Raw genomic sequence first — 20,032 nt, forward strand, 5'->3', positions numbered from 1 at the left:
GACGCTGCCCTGACTGCAGAGGGGGTCCGCAAAATCAGGGCGACAGGGATACCGTCCCTGGGAAAGCCCTTCCAGCACTCCTGATTGGAGGCCCGACTGTCCTGCTCTAGAGGCAGTCGGGGGTCGCTTGGCTTTATACCCACAGGCCTGGCTAAATCTTACCTCTGATTCTTGGGTAAAAAGCATAGTAACCAGAGGATACAAAATTCACTTTACGTCCACCCCACCTCAACAAAAGAGATTTCCAGATGTGCCACCCCATCTGCGAGATCCAGCAGCTGTAGAAATTTCAAAGCTGCTCAAAAAGAGTCATCCAGCCAGTCCTGGCGGACCAAAGAGGATCCGGAATTTACTCAAGGTTCTTTTTCGTTCCAAAAAAGACAGGGGACTGGAGACCGATTTTGGATCTCGCCAAACTCAACACCTTCGTAAGGAAGGAAAAGTTCCGGATGGTCACGCTTCAGTCTATCCTTCCCTTCTTACAGAAGGATGATTGGATGTGCTCGATAGATCTCAAGGACGCGTACTACCACATCAAAACGGCCAGGCCGTCCAGAGATTACCTGCGCTTCTGGCTGGGAGCCAGTCATTTTCAGTTTCGAGCTCTCCCCTTTTTGGTCTCACCTCAGCCCCCAGGGTGTTCACCAAATGCATGGCAATAGTGTCGTCTCACTTGAGACGACAAGGATTCTGAGTGTTTCCGTATCTGGACGACTGGCTCCTCACCGCCACCACCAAGCATAGTCTTGTACAAGCCAGAGACTACACAGTCGACCTTTGTTCCCATTTAGGAATTTCAATCGATGTCGACAAATCTGCCTTATCGCCCTCACAGCATATCTCCTTTATTGGGGCAGATCTAGATACAAGGTTAACGCTGTTAAAGCTTCCTCCACTAAGAGCGTCAGCCCTCAAAGAACAGGTTCTGCTTCTTCTTCAGAACAGGAAAGCCCCGGCCAAGCTAGTGTTAAAGGTTCTGGGACTGATGGCAGCGTCTCTGATTTGCAGTTCCCATGGGCAGATTACACATGAGGGTCCTCCAATGGCTGCTCTTGGCGCAATGGTCGTTCCAGCAGCTACCCTTATCACACGAGATACTAATAACAGACTCTTGCAAACGAGATCTTTCATGGTGGGTGAACAGTTAGGATCTCACAATGGGTCGCCCGTTTGTCCTACCCAACCCGACGGCCACAGTAACCACGGACGCTTCCCTGATGGGGTGGGGGGGACGTTTTCAGGGAAGAACGGTCCAAGGGGAATGGTCCAATCTGGAGTACAACCTGCACATCAATGTTCTGGAGTTGAGGGTGGTGTTTCTAGCGTTGCAACACTTCCAAGCTCTCTTACCTCTGGGAACAGTGGCAGTTCAGACGGACAACATGTCTGTGGTCTGGTACATAAACAAGCAAGGGGGAACCAGGTCTTACCCGTTATGCAGAGAGGCCATGAGAATTTGGCAATGGGAAGAGTCCACAGGTCGCTTTCTAGTGGCAACGCACATCCCGGGGTCATCCAACGTCATTGTGGACAGGTTGAGCAGAGCCATCCTGTTACCTCACGAGTGGTCCCTCAAACCGCAAGTGGCGGAAAGGATCTTCCGCAGATGGAGCTAGCCTTGCTGCGATCTATTTGCATCCCCGTTGAATGCCAAATGCAGAAGCTACTTTGCCCTTCTACCCCCTCCAGGGGGTGTTCCCAGGGACGCTCTCGTGCACGATTGGCCCCCGGGTCTCCTGTATGCATTCCCTTCTGCCCCATTGATTCCCAAATTTCTACAGAAAGCCAGGAACTTGGAAAGGACGATAATCCTCATAGCGCCATTCTGGCCTCTGCAGATATGGTTCCTCTTTCTTCGAGCCCATCAAAGGGAGGAACCTTGGATTCTGGACTCAGTGCCGGATCTGTTGACTCATTCGTCGGGAGTTCCTCACCCATCCCTTCAATCCCTCAAACTGACAGCTTGGCTGCTCCGCTTCCCTGTCTAGCCAGGTCAGACCTTCTCTCTCCTGCGGTTCAGCACATTCTGGTTGCCTCTCATAAAGCCTCCACCAGAAAGCTCTACAGGAGCAAATGGAAACACTTTGTATGTTGGGCATCATGTCAACACATAGATCCCTTGGTAGCTCCACTTCACAAAGTTCTGGAATTCTTATCAATACTCTTTCAAGAAGGGACCTCTACTTCCACCTTAGAGTACAGTTGGCGGCCATATCTAACTTTCATATTGGTGAAGGGGGCTCTTCTATTATGTCTCACAGGCTTTGCAAGGCTTTTATGAAGGGAACTTTCCACCTTCGTCCACCCATTCGGGAACCCTTTTTCCCCATGGAATTTGAACTTGTTGTAGCAACTGATGTTACCGCCCTTCGAACCAGCTTCATCCTGCCTCCTAAAGTTCTTGTCGTGGAAGACACTATTTCTTGTTGCTGTCACTTCAGCTCAAAGAGCCTCAGAGTTACAAGCATTATCAGTCAGGCCACCGTACTTTATCTTCCACCCCGATAGTTTCCTTCCGCACAAACCCGTCATTTCTCCCAAAGGTATGTTCTGTCCTAAATATCAACCAATCCATAAAGCTCCCCACGTTTTTCAAGAACCATTCAAACAAATTGGAATATATGCTGCACAAGTTGGATGTACATAGGCAACTGAGATTTTACTTGGACAGGACTAAAGATCACAAAGTCAGATCAGCTGTTCGTTTCGTTTGCAGACAACAAAAAGGGTATGGCAGTCACGAAACGTACCTTATCTAAATGGCTTTCCGATTGTATAGGGTTTGTGTATTCTATTTCAAATCAGCCACTACCTTTCAAGCCTAAGTCTCATTCTACTAGGGCCGTTTCCACTTCCTTAGCTCATGCAGCTCGCTTACCATTGGACATGATTTGTGCAGCAGCAACGTGGGCTAAACCTCCTACATTTATCACTCATTATAAAGTGGACAGGACATCCTTTGGTTCCACTGTGCTCAGGAACGTTCTTCCATGAGTCACCCAGGGTGACGGAGCTAGGGACGCTACCCGCGTGTAAGAACAAACGGCGAGATTGAACACTTTCACATTTAGAAGTTATGTACTTACCATAACGTTCCATGTGAGGTGTTCATCTCACCTTTGTTCTTACATTCCCTCCCTTTCCCTCCCCACACGTTATGGAAGAACGGGTAAGATTAGAGTCTGGTCGGGATTTTTCCCTTTTCTTGGCTTCATTGCTCTGTCCCCAGTGGGATATAGTTCACCTCCCATAAGGCACTAGATATTGTAGTCCGACGGTGTTCCTGGATAGCCGTGTGAATGTGAAGGTCTTTGACCAAGTTGTCGGTCTGGTTTCTTGCAAACTAGATCTGAGGGATAGCAGGGAGGATTATGGGATATAGTCTGGTCTCGAGCTACTCTAAGATGCAGAGCTTTGCGATGCGGCCGACTCGGAGCCGAGGATCAGCTCCGAACCTGTGTATAAGAACAAAGGCGAGATGAACACCTCACATGGAACGTTATGGTAAGTACATAACTTCTAATTTTGTGCCTTATTTAAACAACAAACTATTCGTAGTTGGTATATTTACGCTTCTAAATATTTTGCTACTCTGTTCACTTATCCAGATATGTCTTCGATAAGCCACCCGACTACCGACATTCCGAAAAAACGCAAAGATATACAGACAGGCCGCTTAGGTCCAAAGCTGCTGACTAGCTTCTCCTAAGCTAGTCACCAGTTCGCCGGTACTCGGTGAGGTGCTTTCACAGCCCCTGATACCCGCTATGTCAGATTTGCAGGCCTCTACTGAGACCCATTCTGTGTTCAGTATGCCGTAAGATGCTTCAACCGTGGAACCTGCGGATGTCTTTATCTTGGATGGGTCCGAAGCCGCTGTGCAGGCACCGACTTCTGAGGGTGTATTCAGGCCTACTGACTTGCATATTAAACCAATGCCATCTTCTACTTCAAGGCCTAAAACTCGAACCATGCCTAGAAAACAGACGCCCAGACTGCATGGTCAGGCCTCTATGCCTAAAAAACAAATAAGAATGGCTGAAGACCTTATTACTTTAATCAGGGGAAGCCAACCTTCCCCCTCTAAGAGACATAGGACTGAATTTGCTTATGATTCTTCTGATCAGGATTCTGAAGTTTGTTTCCTCTGATGACCAGGATTTACTCTTATCTATCTATGAGGATTCTGATGTAGAGGACTCTATTCACTCTGCCCCCCGAGGATTTCTCTTATGGTGAAACCTTGCATACTCTTAGGGATCATTTCCGCTGTTAAAGCCAGGATTACTCTGATTCTAAAAAGAGGCTTAGGGATTTCTTACTCCTGCCCCAACACAAGCCTTTAGCTGTACCTCCTGTACTAGACATTGTTGATGAGGCCTTTTCGGAATCTAGCTTGGCCCCTAATTCTTTACCTCCTGCTCCCAGAAAACCTGACTGGTATTACAGGGTTCCTGACTCACAAATTCCTTTTTAAAAATCCTACTGTGGATCCTGAGACCATTTCACAGGGACCAAAGGGCATTAAGGCTACTACTGCCAAAAAAATCCTACTCTGTCTGACTGAGATGCCAGGGCGCTGGATAGATGGGGTAAGAAGGTATACACATGTTCATCGTGCATACAGCTGCAGTCATAACAGATGGGTTTTCCTGCCGGGTCCTCGGTCGGCCGAATTCCAAAGTCTAGGTCCGGCGTCGGATGTCGTCGCTTCTTCCCTGACGTCAGTGCGACAGGGGTATAAGAACCAGCCAACGCCATTTTCTTCAGTCTTTCTTGCCATGCGGTGCCCGAAGCAGAAGCAGTTCGCAAGTGCCGGTCGGCCAGCTCCTGAGATTACGAATATTTTTCAACCGAAGTCTTCTTGAAAGCTAAGTACCCCGTTGGGGAAACTTTTCTTGCCTCAGACCGATGTCAGACAGTTAATAATTGCATTTCATGTGGGAAGCAAATACCGCATAAGGATTTTCATTCCCTCTGCATTCCTTGCTTAGGCCCAGACCACGACGTCCCGGCCTGTCGTGCGCACTATTAAGCGTCGGGTGGAGTTCGCCCAACACTATTTTGGCAAAAAGTTTAATTACATTGTCGTCGGATGCTCAGACTCCAGTTTTGAGTAAAAGACGCAAAGATAAGGACAGACATACGAGGTCCGCGACTTCTACCGACACCACACTAAAGCCGACTACAGGTGCTCCGGTTCTCAGCGAGCCGCCTATGCAGCCCCTGACTACCGATGACGCTTCATTGGCGGTGTCTTCTGTGCCCGAGGTCGCAGGCTCTTCGGCCCACACCCTGATTACAGATACCGAAGCCACTCTTGGCGGGGAAACTCAGAGTTTAGATAGGCCTGCCACCTCTCAAGGTGTCTTCAGGCCGCCTTCTTTTTCCATCAAGGCTTTCACTAAGTCTAAAGCAGCCATGCATACTAAAAGACAAGCTCCACAGGGTCCCTCTCAAGGCCCCATGCCTAAAAAGCAGATGCTCAAAATGGCTGTGGATTTGATTACTGTTATCAGGGGTTCTCACCGCCCCCCGGACAAAAGGCCCAGAGTGGAGGAAGAATCCCCTTCCTTGGACCGGGCCTCCATTATTTCAGAACATTCTGAAGACCAGGAACATTCATACTCCCCTTTTGAAGATTCTGATGCAGAGGAGTCCATTCCCTCTGTCCCCCCCCCCGAGGATTACTCTTTTTTGGGGAAACCTTACATACCTTGAGGGAACACTTCCACTGGGAAGGCCAAGAGTACTCAAGACTCCAAGAAAAGGCTTGGGGATTTCCTCTTGCTCCCTCAGCACAGGCCTCTGGCTATACCTCTTGTCTTAGACATACTAGATGTGTATTCGGAGGCCTGCCTCAACCCAGATTCTTTACCTCCAGCTCCAGTTAAGCCTGACAGGTATTACCGGGTTCCTGATTCACACCAATTCCTATACAAAAGCCATGCGGCTGACCCAGAAACTATTTCCCAGGGTCCCAAGGGAATTAAGGCCTCCACTGCTAAAAATCCATTACCTTCAGAAAGAGATTCAAGAGCTTTAGAAAGGTGGGGGAAAAAGGTATACACCTCGGCCACCTTAACCATGAGGGCATTAAACTGTCAGTTCCATATGTTAAAGTACCAACAGTTTCTGTTATCACAGTTGAAAAGCAAAATGTCACAACCTGAACAACCAGACTTGAAGGAGTTGCAGGATTTGTTACATAGTGCAGAGCAAGTGGGTAAACATAACTTGCAATGTGGTTTTGATGCTTTAGAGGCCTCATGTAGAGCTGCTGTTACAGGATCAGTCATACGTAGACATGCTTGGCTCAAAGAGCAAACCTTACCAGATCATGTCAAAGCTAAATTACTAGATGCACCTCTTCAAAAAGATGTATTGTTTGGTGTTAAAGCTGAGGAGGTATTAAAGAAAATGGAGGAAAAGGCAAAATCAATGCAAACAGTGAAAGATTTCCTACAGGTACAACCTCCACATTTCAGTAGAAATTGGCCTTCAAAAAATTGGTCCTTTCCAGCCACGGACAGACCCCAAAGAGGTAGATACAGGCGCCCGAGGGGTAGAGGGCAATCTCAAGGATCGTTTAGAGGCAGACAATGGCAAACACCTACACAAAGAGGTGGTGAGGATAGTTCACAGCCATTCAGAAAGCAGAACCAATGACTTCCCCTTTGCATGCCAAGCAAGGCTCAAATGGCAGCACCTTTAGGTGGAAAACTGGCATTATTTTCGAAAAATTGGCATAGTCACAAAAGACAAATGGATCCTGGACATTATAGACAGTGGCTACAGATTCCACTTTCACACCTTTTCAAAAATGAGAGGCATGCCAAACCTGCCACACAATTAAGGGGCAGAGGCACAAAAACAAATTTCAGATCTCATGGACATGAAAGCTATTCAAGAGGTACCTGCACAAGAACAGGGTCAAGGTTTTTATTCCAGACTATTCCTGTTGCCAAGGAAGGGCAAAGATTGGAGACCTATTTTGGACCTATCCATCCTAAACACATTTTTACTCGTGCCAAAATTCAAGATGCTCACATTACAGCAGCTTCTTCCCATGCCGGGCAAGGAGTCTTGGCTGGTAACATTGGACCTCAAGGAGGCATACCTGCATGTCCCAATCAGACAAGATTGCAGAAGATACCTCAGATTTCTTGCAGGTTCAGCCCATTATCAATTCTCAGCATTGCCCTTTGGCTTATCTACTGCACCCAGAGTGTTCACGAAATGCCTGGCATCAGTAATTGCCTACTGCAGACTTCAAGGGATACAAATATACCCATATTTGGACTGCCTGATCCAAGCGGACAGCAAGCACATACTTCTGAAACATCTGGCGTTTGTAATAATGTTGTTGAACTCTCTGGGATACACAGTCAACAAAAAGAAATCAAGGCTAATACCCTCTCAAACAATAATTTTCCTGGGTGCCAGCTTGAATACAAATACCCAGATGGCCTACCTCACGCCAGAGAAACAAGGGCAACTAACTCAATACTTCAGAAAACTGGCAACTTTCACCAGGCTGACTGCAAGGAAAATCCTGCAGGCTCTGGGATTCATGGCATCTTGCATCCTGCTAATCCCATGTGCAAAGCTGCATATGAGGAAACTTCAATGGTACCTAAAAAACCTATGGTCTCAACACAGCCACAGTTTGGAAACAATGATACCACTGATTCCATGTCTTCAAAAGGAATTTTCTGTGGTGGGCTCAAGCATGCCAAAGAAACACAAGTCTCCCATTCTGCAAGCCTCAAGCAAATCAAGTCATCACAACAGACGCCTCGGACTACGCCTGGGGGGCACACATGACAGATCGGTGCATTCAGGGCAAATGGTCCCAAAAAGAAAAGCACCTACACATCAATCAAAAGGAAATGCTAGCAGTAATAAATGCTATTATGGCTTTCAAAGACCTACTGCATCCAGGCCAGCTATTGATAAGGACAGACAACACCACAGTAATGTGGTACATAAACTAACAGGGAGGAACCCATTCATACCCCCTATGCAGGCTAGCCATGTCTCTTTGGAACATGGCTCTGGAACTACAAATCGAACTTCAAGCACAGTACCTGCCAGGCAAGGAAAACACGCTGGCAGACAATCTAAGCAGAAATGTGACAGATCCACGCAAATGGAAGTTGCATCCTCAAGTTTTTACAAAAATAATTCAAGCATGGGGAAGGCCAGACATAGATCTCTTTGCCTCCCACAGAAATCACCAATTGACAAAATTCTGCTCAAGGACCTTTCATCCACAGGCCTGGAAAGTGGACGCACTCTTTCAGTTGGACAACAATGACAGTTTATGCCTTTCCACCTCTTCCTCTGCTGCCCAAAGTTCTATTAAAAACCAGAGCAGACAGACCAAAGATGATTCTCATTGCTCCAGACTGGCCAAGACAACACTGGTACCCACTCCTGAGGAGCCTGACACATTCCCCACCATGGATCCTGCCTCTAATGCCTCTTCTACTGACTCAGCACAACTTCAAAACTCTTCAGTCAGCTGAAAACACTCTATCTAGCCGCATGGAAGATTCCTTAAATTCACAACAGACCCTACTCTCCAAGGAGGTGCAGGATGTCATTTTGGAGGCCAGAAGGCCTTCTACTAGAAAAGCCTACTCCGCAAAATGGAAACTGTTTTGTGCCTGGAATCAGAAAAAGGGTCAGAATCCTGGAATACTGAATTTACCTCAAATATTACAGTACCTAGCTGAGATGCTAAGCAGTGGACTTTCATTCTCCTCCATCAAAATCCATGCCTCAGCCATTTCTGCAGAATACAACACTGATCCTCCTTTATTCTCCCACCCCCTCTTAAGACAGTTCCTCAGAGGGGCTAAGAATATAAAACCCCCCAGGAAACAACCAGTACCTGCTTGGGACCTCAATTTCATTCTAGAAAGACTGACCTTGCCTCCTTTTGAGCCAGCTGCTTCAACAGAACTGCAATATTTGTCCTGGAAAACTGCCTTCCTTCTGGCTATCACCTCAGCTCGCAGGGTTTCGGAACTACAAACCCTCATGGCTGTGCAGCCTTGTTTCCTTACGAACCAATCCTTCCTTTATGCCAAAGGTAGTATCCAGGGTAGCCTAGAATCAGGCTATCCACTTACCTACCTTTTACCCTAATCCTCAAAACAAAGGGGAGAGACTACTACATTCCTTGGACATTCACAGACAGCTACGTTATTATTAGGACATAACAAAGCCTTTCAGAAAATCAGAGCAACTCTGTGTCCTATGCTACAGGAGCTCAAGGGAAGCCTATTTCCAAACAGACAATCTCAAAATGGATAGCCCACTGCATACGCTTTTGTTATTCTTTTCATGGTAAAACTGTACCTGCAGGCATCAGATCTCACTCCACAAGGGCCACAGCTACCTCTGCAGCTTTCCTCAGGGGGGTTCCTACCAAAGATATTTTGGAAGCAGCCACTTGGAGTTCTGTACATACTTTCTCCAAGCACTATCACCTACCATTATACTCCAAATCTAGAGCAGGCTTTGCCACTGCAGTCTTGCAGGGCATCCTGGCTCCTAGTTCCACCTAGTGCCTACCACCTCTTTTTTAGCTTTGGGATTCTACCCATCTGTTATGACTGCAGCTGTATGCACGATGAACATAGTACAGTTTTGTACCTACCATAAATGTAGATGTTAGAGTGCTAATATAGCTGCAGTCCAGGTTTCCTTCCCCTCTTGGGACAGGCCTAATGACTAACACCTCCTCATACAATCTGATTGGGGTATTCTTTTATGGTGTATTTGCTTGCAGCTACTGTTTTTTGATTATATTGCATTGCATTTTTACATAAATTTATGTAGTGCCTTCCTTCTGGGGGCACCTGACATCTGGGGCAAGAAAAACTGAAGAAAATGGCGTCGGCTGGTTCTTTTATACCCTTGCCGCACTGACGTCAGGGAAGAAGCGACGACATCCGACCCCGGACCTAGACTTTGGAATTCGGCCGACCGAGGACCCGCCTGACTGCAGGAAAACCCATCTGTTATGACTGCAGCTGTATTAGCACTCGGAACATCTACATTTATGGTAGGTACAAAACTGTACTTTCTGCAACCTTGGCCATTAGGGCCTTAAACTGCCAGTTTCATATGTTAAAGTATCAGCAGCATATTTTTGGATTGCTTAAACAGAATATTATGTTGATTCCTGACTGTGCTGAAAATAGATTTACAGGATTTAATGCATTCTGCTGAACAAGTTGGAAAACCTACTTTGTAATGTGGTTTTGAGTCACTTGAGGCATCTTGTAGGGCTGTTGTCACTGGGTCTGTGCTTAGAAGGCATGCTTGGCTTAAGGAGCAATCTTTGCCAGATCATGTTAAAGCTAAATTGCTGGGTGCGCCCTTAAATCAGGACCGCCTGTTTGGCAACAAAGCAGAAGAAGTAATTAAAAAGAGGAAAAAGCTAAGTCTATGCAAACTGTTAAAGATTTCCTACAAGTACAGCCTCCAAGATTTAGTAGGCATTGGCCCTCTAAGTCCCAGGGTATGCACCGGACTAAGCACTAGGGGGCTCCCACTTCCAAATCAGGGAGTAGTAAGACTCTCACCTATGGTAAACTGTCTCAGTGACTTAACTTTAAAACTTCCAAGCCCTTCTCAACTGACTGCTCCTTTAGTGGGAAAGGTTGCTCTGCAGGCAAAAAACTGGGAACTCCTTACCCAGGGCAAATGGGTTTTAAATAGTCTCCCAAGGATACAGATTTCACTTCCACACGTTACCAACCCCAAACGGTTGGCCAGATCTACCCCCAAATCAGTGGGTAGAGGCTCAAAAGCAAGTACTTTCTCTCTCAAGTATAAGGGCTATTCAGACTGTACCAGAAGAGGAAAAGGGACAAGGTTTCTACTCAAGACTTTTCCTGGTACCCAGAAAAGACAACTCATGGCGTCCTATCCTGGACCTTTCCATCCTAAGCACCTTTTTGGTGATCCCAAAATTCAAGATGCTAACTCTTCATCAGTTGCTTCCTATGCTAGGCTAGGATGCCTGGTTGGCAACACTGGATTTAAAAGAAGCCTACCTGCAATCAGTTCTCTGCACTGCCCTGTGGCTTATCTACTGCACTCAGGGTATTCACAAAGTGTTTAATTCCAGTCATTGCATTTTGCAGGCAAAGAAATATTCAGATATACCCATACCTGGACGATTGCCTAATTCAGGCAGTAAGCCAGGACATACTTTTGAATCATCTGGCATTCGTACAAAAGGTGCTAACTTCTCTGGGGTACAGCATAAACGAAAAGAAATCCTCTTGTACCCTGTCAACAAATTGTATTCCTGGGAGCAAGCTTGAACACAACTTCCCAGATTGCTTTCCTCATGCCAGAGAAACAAATTCATTTGACAACTTGCTTCAAACTAATGGCCACAAAAACCCTGTTTATCTGCAAGGCAAATACTGCAAGCCATGGGGTTCATGACCTCCTGCATTCTCCTAATTCCATATGCATGACTGCATATGAGGAAACTACAATGGTATCTAAAAAGCCTATGGTGTCAACATTCTTAGGATCTAGAAGCAATGATTCCTGTTATACCTTGCCTACAGTTAAAGTTCCTTTGGTGGGCAGAGGCCTGCCTCCAAAACAAGGGACTACCATTCACTCTACCCACTGCCGCCCAAACCCTAACAGACGCATCAGACTATATGCATGGAGGGCTCACCTGGCAGGGAACTGCATTCAGGGCAAATGGAACCCAAGTGAAATGCACATGCATATCAATCAAAAAGAAATGTTAGCTGTACAGAATGCTCCGACAGCCTTCAAGGACCACATTCTTCCAGGGCAATTAATGGTAAAGGCGGACAACACCACTGTTGTGGTACATAAACTAGCAGGGGGGTACCCATTCATACCACCTCAGCAGACTAGCCATGGCTCTGTAGAACACAGCCTTGAGCTACCAAGTGCATCTACAGGCTCAATTCCTGCCAGGAAAACTAAATACACTGGCAGACAAACTAAGCAGAAATCTCATGGACCCACACGAGTGGAAACTGGAACCAAAGACTTTCAACATATTAATAAACAAATGGGGGAGCCCAGGTATAGACCTGTTTGCCTCCCCCCAGAACTACCCATTAGACAAATTCTGCACAAGGACTCCCCACAAACAAGCTTGCAAAGTGGATGCCCTGTCCTTCAGCTGGAAAAGTCTATCAGTTTATGCCTTTCCTCCTCTGCCTCTCCTCTCCAAACTAATACTAAAGATCAAACAGTTTAAACCAAGGACGATACTGATTGCACCAGACTGGCCACACCAACACTGGTACCCCCTCTTGCACAGCGTGTCACTACTGGCTCCATGGCACCTGCCTCAGACCCCTACCCTGCTGTCCCAGCAGGAGGACCAGATTCTGCATCCTCAGCTTCAAACCCTGAACCTGGCAGCCTGGCTAATTACCTAATCTCTCCATCACCATCCCTCAGTAAACAAGTGTTGATGTCATTTTGGAGGCAAGGAGGACTAGTACTAGAAAATCTTATGCGGAAAAATGGAAAAGATTCTGTTCCTGGAACCAGACTCGAGGGATGGGCACAGCAGTGATCAATTTACCTCAGATTCTTCAATACTTAACTGAGTTGCTTCAAAAGGGCCTTTCTTTTTCCTCCATCAGAATTCATGCCTCAGCCATTTCAGCTCATTACAATACTGAACCACCCCGCTTTTCTCATCCACTGCTCAAGCAGTTCCTCAGAGGGGCCAAAAATTTAAGACCACACAGGAGAGACCCAACTACCCGCGGTGGTGGTGCTGTGGTAGCGTTGTCGCCTCGCAGTAAGACGCTGTCCGGTTCGATTCTCAGCTAGAGCGTCTTCTGCGTTGAAACATGCGTGAATGGACGTACCTTTGTTGAAGGTTGTGCGCCAGGCCTGGTAACTCTGCACGTAAAACTCAACTACCAATCATTAGCGGACCGGAGTTCCACTGTGGCGACCCCTAACAGGGAAAAGCCGAAAAGAGAACAGGAGAGACCCAGCTCCAGCCTGGGACCTTAACTTTGTACTGGAAAAACTCACTCTGCACTTGCAGCTGGCTCAAAAGGAGGTAGAGTTAAAATTCCTTTCTTGGAAAACAGCCTTCCTTTTAGCAATCACTTCAGCAAGAAGGGTATCTGAATTACAGGCCCTTATGGCAGTGGAGCCTTTCATCATCTTTCATGCGGATAGGGTGTCCGTCAGGACCAATCCCTCCTTCATGCCCAAGGTAGTATCCAGTGTGGCTCTTAATCAGTCCATTCATTTGCCACCCTTCTTTTCTAATCCACAGAACAAAGGGGAATGGATACTGCATTCCTTAGATGTGCACAGACAACTTACATTTTACTTGGACAGGGCTAAACCTCAAAGGAAATCCGAACTGCTAGTGGCATTTGCTGCACGGGCAGAGAGGGAAGGTCATTTCAAAACAAACCATTTCTAAATGGATAGCCCATTGCATTCATTTCTGGTATAAGCACCATGGAAAACCTATCTCACATGGGGATAAGATCACACTCAACCAGGGCTGCATCTACCTCTGCAGCCTTTCTCAGAGGTGTCCCTACTAGGGACATCCTAGAAGCTGCTACCTGGAGTTCTGTACATACTTTCACCAAGCATTACCATTTGCCAATTTTCTCTAAATCCAGAGCTGGCTTTGTCACTGCAGTCTTGCAGGGCCTTATAGCTGGTCCTAATGCTATCTAAATTCCTCCTCCCATCCTTAGCTTTGGGAATCCACCGAAATGCGATGACTGCAACAGTGAAACACTAAGAACATAGTACAGTTGTGTACACTTACCATAAATGTAGATGTAAGAGTGTATTCACTGTTGCAGTCCTGGTTACCCTCCCTCCAGCCCCCTGACTTCTGATTATATACCTCTGTTCTCCTTTACTATGTCTAAAAGCTTTTTGGTGTATTTGCTTTATTTATATAATATAGATATAGATATCGAGATATAGATATAGATATCGAGATATAGATATAGATATCGAGATATAGATAGAGATATCGATATATAGATATAGATATCGATATATAGATAGAGATATCGATATATAGATATCGATATATAGATATCGATATACAGATATCGATATATACAGATATCGATATATACAGATATCGATATATAGATATAGAGATATAGAGATCGATATATCGAGATATCTATGTCGAGACATATAATATAAACATGTGGGGCAAGTGCAAGAAAAACTAATGTAATTGCATTGACTGCATGCTTTTTACCCCTGACTAACTGACGTCATGGAAAATGAGACAGCAACCGTCACAGGACCCAAGACTTTGATAATCAGGCCGACTGAGGGCTACTGCAAGCAAATAACCCAAATGTGATGACTGCAACAGTGAATACACTCTAGCATCTACATTAATGTGAGTGTACACAACTGTACTTTATGTAAACTTTCTTGTTATACCCCGGCTTGGAATCAAACTCTTGGTGTTTGAGGAAGTTTTATTCAGGAAATTGTTTTTTGAACAGTAAAAAGTCTGGGAGTAGATGGTATGACAATTTGACTCAACCTGAACGTAAAGCCTTACTTAGTTGTTTGATAGAAATTACCTGAGATACGTGAAAAGTGATAAGGGGGGGGGGGGGCGGCGGCATTGTGATTATGACAGTGGAACAATACAATGTTGCCATGTTTGAGTTACTTAGTAATCCCTAAGAATATATTGAAGTGAATGTTAGGGAAATTTCACCACAGTTTTCATTACATACGAGCACTTCTTTATGAAGCACTTATGAATCAAAGCTTAGTTCTTAACACATACAATTTCTGTTTGGTGGAAAAACCTAGGGTTGGGACACTTTTTTTTTGCATCCCCAAAACTCAAGTCTTTAGACCACCTTCCTTTTAGGCCGATAGTTATGGCACCGCATTCAGCTACAGAGGGTTTGGCTTTGCTTATAGATTCTTTTTAAAATCCTGTTGTACAAGGGCTAAGGTCATATTTGAAGGACTCTTGGGACTTCCTGGATAAATTCAGGGAGTTTGCTACTACATTTTCATAAACGTGAGAGACATATTTTTACAGTGGATGTGGCTTCATTGTTCACTTGTATTCCACACCAAATAGGTGTGGAAGCAGTTGGGGAATTTCTTTCTTTGTATTCCAATCTTGGCAGAACAAATTGGTATAGTGTGTAGTTTTTTTTGGAAATAGTGTTGGAACACAATTTTTTACCTTCAATGGGCATTTTTTCAGACAATATAAGGGGGTAACTATGGGGTCCCCTGCTGCCCCCTCATATGCAAACATTGTCATGGCATGGTGGGAGGTTATTGTCCTGTCTAAATTGAGGTCATTATACAATGTTCATTTTTATGCCAGGTTTGTAGATGACCTGATTTTTGTTCTAGAGGGTAATAAATGCATTTGTGAATAACTCCTTCATGACCTTAATTTAAGGTCTGTTTTTTTTTGCAATTTGTCAAGAGCGGTTGTGGACATCAGATTAACTTTTTAGATGTTGGTCTTTGTTGGAATACAGTTTCTGGATGTTTTGACAGTAAAAGCTACAGAAAGGAAACCTTTACGAATGGTTACTTACACTTTAAAAGTAACCATCCTTTCTTCATCAAGAAGAATATCCCTAAGGGATAGTATATCCTGGCTTGCCGGATGACTACTACCCATTCAGACTTGCAAGAAGAGTTTTATTTTTAGAATTACCTCTGTTTTTAGACAGGGGTTATGATTTAGATCATCTCAGTGGCCTGCAACTTGACATTTTGGACAAAAGGGATAGGTTTTATCCTGCTATACTCAAACATCCCTTTGTTAGTAAACCAGTCATTGGAACACACACATCTATTAATACTGTATGTAATTTGGATATGGCATTGGATTGTAAAGGTGCAAGAGAAATTGTTCAGAAAAACTGGAAGATTGTGGAGGGTAACAGTGACTTACATAACGTCTTACGCCCTAGACCCAATTTTGTGTGTAGAAATACAAACTGTCTTAAAAATGTCCTTGAAAGAAGTGGTAGTAAGGCAAATAAGTGCATTGGGAATGCCAGAAAGGGGATGTTTAAATGTGGTCATTGTAATTTTTGTAGGTTTATTTCAGAAGGACCGTACATTTCCCTACCACACCTGGAACACACTGTACAAGTGCCTGGTTATTTTTCTTTAAGTAGGGGAGTAGTGTACATCAGGTTATGTAGGGTTGTAATTCATATTACGTGGGGATGACCACTCGTACTTTAAAAGAGTGCATCAGAGAACACGTACATAGTATTAAAAGCAAAGATTTAAAATCTGCTTTATACAAACACACTAGATATTTTTATTTTCTATTTTAGAAGTGTCTGTTGATCCCAGAGGTGGTGATTACAAGAATATTGTGGAACAAAGAAACTGCTTAGCAGTTGCTTAGCAGATTAGATTGGGGGCTGATAAAAAGCCCAGTCTAAATGATGCAATCCACATCAAATGTTTTCTTAAATATAGGAAACTTACTATTGGGAAGCTTTGATTTAATTTCTGTGGTTCCCTGATGGTTCTACTTCTCAGTGCAGGCTGCTTTAAAAATGTAAGTGTGCTTTTAATTGACTAATTGCTTTGAATTTTTTATTGGCTTGCATAGTTTTAATCTAGGTATATTACTGTGGTTGCTGTGACTTGGGTTTTGTTTGTTCTGAAGAAGTCCTGTTGAGACAAAAGCGTGGAATAAAGTTTTTATATGCTAAGCTACTTGATTTACAATCTTTATTGACCATCAGTACCACTGTCTGGTGTTTCTTGGTGTGTATTTGGACCTTGGTTACACGCTTTATCAGTTTTAAACTTGTTGGTTATCCTCATTGCCCCTTCACCAAATTTGATTCCCCTTCCTTTGGTCGCACCGTCTACATCTGCCCTTGATACTGGATCCCACTCCAGACCTCCTCTGTCACCAGACAGGGATGACTTGTAGCGACATAACAGGCTTCAAACTGACCGCCAAGAAAAGAAGACAAAAGTAGCATTGATCATTGAAATCGCCACACCTAGTGACTACAGTGTTTTGCGTACAGAGACACAAAGTCATAAAATATCTCTATCTGCAGGCAGAAACAAGAGCCATGTGGAAGAAAGATACCCAGATAGTTCCAATAGTAGTAGGAGCAACTAGTCTTATAAAAAAGAATTTACAATTGTATTTAGATATGTTACCAATTCATGTAACACCGTACAAATTGCAAGAGGAGTCATTACTGGGCACATTGCTGGTGCTGCGAAGCTTTTGGCTAACCTCAAAGAGTGAAACAATATTAATTTCATGGACTTTAATCGTACTTTGACGTAGGAATGGGGACCATTCCCATCATGGTATTAGAAACCCAAAAGACTTGGAGAAATAAAAAAAAAAAAAAGGGAGAAACCGCATTGTTCCTCCAATTTCATTGATTGCTAGACAGCCTGGGCTGTCCTCCCCAGTTCATTATGTTTTATCTTCTCAAAAAGCATCTAATAGAATGGTCTGAAGAAGCAGAATACCTTCTGTGAAAGCACTTAACCAGTTTGTCAAAAGCTTTTTGGATTCTGAGTGTGAATCGTTTGTACAGCTGTGTTTGGAAGGGTTCTTTTGAAGTTTGTTGCTGCTGTAGAGACTCCCAACCTTCACTGAGTGGTCTTCGTTTAATCTTGATGTTACCCCCTTCCCAGGAAAGGGCCTAATTACAGGAAAACTATGTAGGTTTTCTGAGATAGAGTAGTGGTGCCTCCAACCTTTACAACTTTGTATGGTGGGTTAACCACCTAACTAAAATTTCCTGATTGCAGAAATAATTTGGTTGTAGATCTTAACGCTTTTTCTTCCAGGGCCTTTTAAAGTCAAGCTGGCTCAATTGGTTTAAGGTTTGCATACCAGTATGTCCCAGAAACTGATCCATTTTCTTCCCTTCCTGTAAGGAAAGCCAGGATTCTGTGGTTTAAAAAGTATAGATGGCTATCACACTGTGTTGCCTTTTTTGTAGAATTATGGTTAAAACAAAATTGATGTGGTCAGTACATTAGACTGACTTTTTCATCCCCACCTAAATTAAATAATGTACATATATGTAATAAATATTTCTTGACAATATGCAAGTAATTCTATTTGAGTGGTATCTATAGAATCCAGGTTCAAAGATGACTTTGCTAAGGGTAGAGGTTTTGCTGGGAAATGCAACTGCATGCAGTTACTTGCCATAGCATCAGATCTTGGAAACAAGGCTGGTTGTAGCTGCAAGTAGTTGTCTATCTTAGTCCTATAACTGCACTGAAGAGTTCGCCCCTTCATCTTATGGCCATCACTTCGCCTAACCATCCCCTAGTATTACTTGTCTCCCTGATGTGGTGGCAACTTGAATATCATACTGATGCATTCTAGATGTTAACTTAGGTGGATATCCCCCCTATAGCCAACACTTGCTTATGATAGGGCACAAACAGACCAAAGTGCTGTGCTCTTCCAGGAAAAATTAGAGCTCACTTATCAAATGTAAAAACCTTGAGTAATAGAACTACTAAAATTATTCAGGACATTTCACAAAGGAAGACCACATTATAAGAATATAGTGTGTGGAAACCTGCACTGCTGTGATAGGTTCTGTCTTGAATGTCACTGTTAAGAACATTTGAGGTACTGTTTTTCCCTCCGTGAGTAGTCTTTTGGCAGTCTAATACATGTAGTGTCCTTCACCTTTGTCAAACACCGGAGTAGTGAACAGATGCATTCCAGTCAATTGCTGCTGCTTTTGTACGGATACCCAACAAATGCCTGAAGATAATGGTTATTAAGAAGACAGAGTAAAGGTTTGTGACAAAATGCTATGTGCTATAACATGTCTGGTTTTAAAATGGATGTACTTCAAGAAGCATGTTTCTCTAGCCTTTGTACAGTATTTGAATATTGCTTACAGCTGTTTATAAAAAAGAAAAGACATGAGCTAGATTGATTCTTTGAATTACTTGGTGTTTGTACTATGCTGTAACAAACTTAGTTTTGTTGTTTTTGCTGCTCATTTCTTTTTTTACTAAAGCAGATCTTTTTATATGTAGGAAAAGGAAGAGGTAAATGCTACCAACAAGTACAACCACAACTTCTTTGGGTTATATTGCACTTGTGAGAGGCCGTATCCAGATCCTGAAGATGATGTAAGAGGTTGATTTCTAATTTTAGTACTTTATTTCTATCCCATGCAATACTGTACTGCTGATTTGAATGTTGCACAAAGGTGGGCCATCTACAGACCCTGGAAAAAAGTCCCATAAGTCTCGCTAGTCTTGAATGTAAAGCCATGGAAATGATCAGTAGGGATGTAGTAAACCTCCAGATACTGGACCCAACCCAGGTTGGTTTAGTTAAGGATAGATCATACCTACTCAACCTGGTGGATGACTTTGAGAAGGTCACCAAAGCAATGGATGAGGGCAAAATGGTTCACACTGCCTACCTTGACCTGGCCAAGGCATTTGACACAATACCCCCACTCTGGTATTATTGACAAACTCAAAAGTTTAGGTATAAACTCGTATGTCACCCGGTGGATAGTTAACTGGCTCACAGGCAGGACCCAGGAAGTTAAGTGGGGAGTCCACCTCTACAAAGAGGCCAGTCTCAAGTGGAGTCCCTCAGAGATCAGTCCTTGGACCGCCCTTTTTGGCATTTACTTCTTTGAAGTTATGGTCAATGTCAGTGGTCTCTGGCTGACTAAAGTTGCAGATGATTGCAAATTAGGAGCTGTCATTGAATCCCACACTGACACAAATGTTCTCCAGGAGGGGCTGACACAGGCAAACCTGTGTCAGAAACATGGACTAAAACTAAATGCCAAGAAATGCATAGTAGTATCCTTCGGGAAGTCATCCACCCCTGGTAACTGTCATATTGACAGTACATCCCTTAGAGGTGACCCAGTAGTCAGGGACTTGGGGACAAACGGGTAGTAATCTAGCCTTTGACACCACATGTGTATAGTATTGAGGAAAG

The 20,032-nt window shown here is 44.1% G+C and overlaps 1 protein-coding gene across 1 annotated transcript in view; it reads left to right on the forward strand.

Annotated features, from left to right (window-relative positions):
* The window catches only part of UBR7 (ubiquitin protein ligase E3 component n-recognin 7), a 410,797-nt gene that overhangs the window by 194,994 nt on the left and 195,771 nt on the right, over window positions 1-20,032 (forward strand). The window contains exon 4 of the mRNA XM_044073691.1: window positions 19,102-19,204. Within this exon, the coding sequence (XP_043929626.1) occupies window positions 19,102-19,204 (103 nt within the window). The remainder of the gene's footprint in view (window positions 1-19,101; window positions 19,205-20,032) is intronic.

Source organism: Protopterus annectens, chromosome 6.part0, assembly GCF_019279795.1.
Source record: "Protopterus annectens isolate FY-2018-M chromosome 6.part0, PAN1.0, whole genome shotgun sequence".
Taxonomy (NCBI): Eukaryota; Metazoa; Chordata; order Ceratodontiformes; family Protopteridae; genus Protopterus; species Protopterus annectens.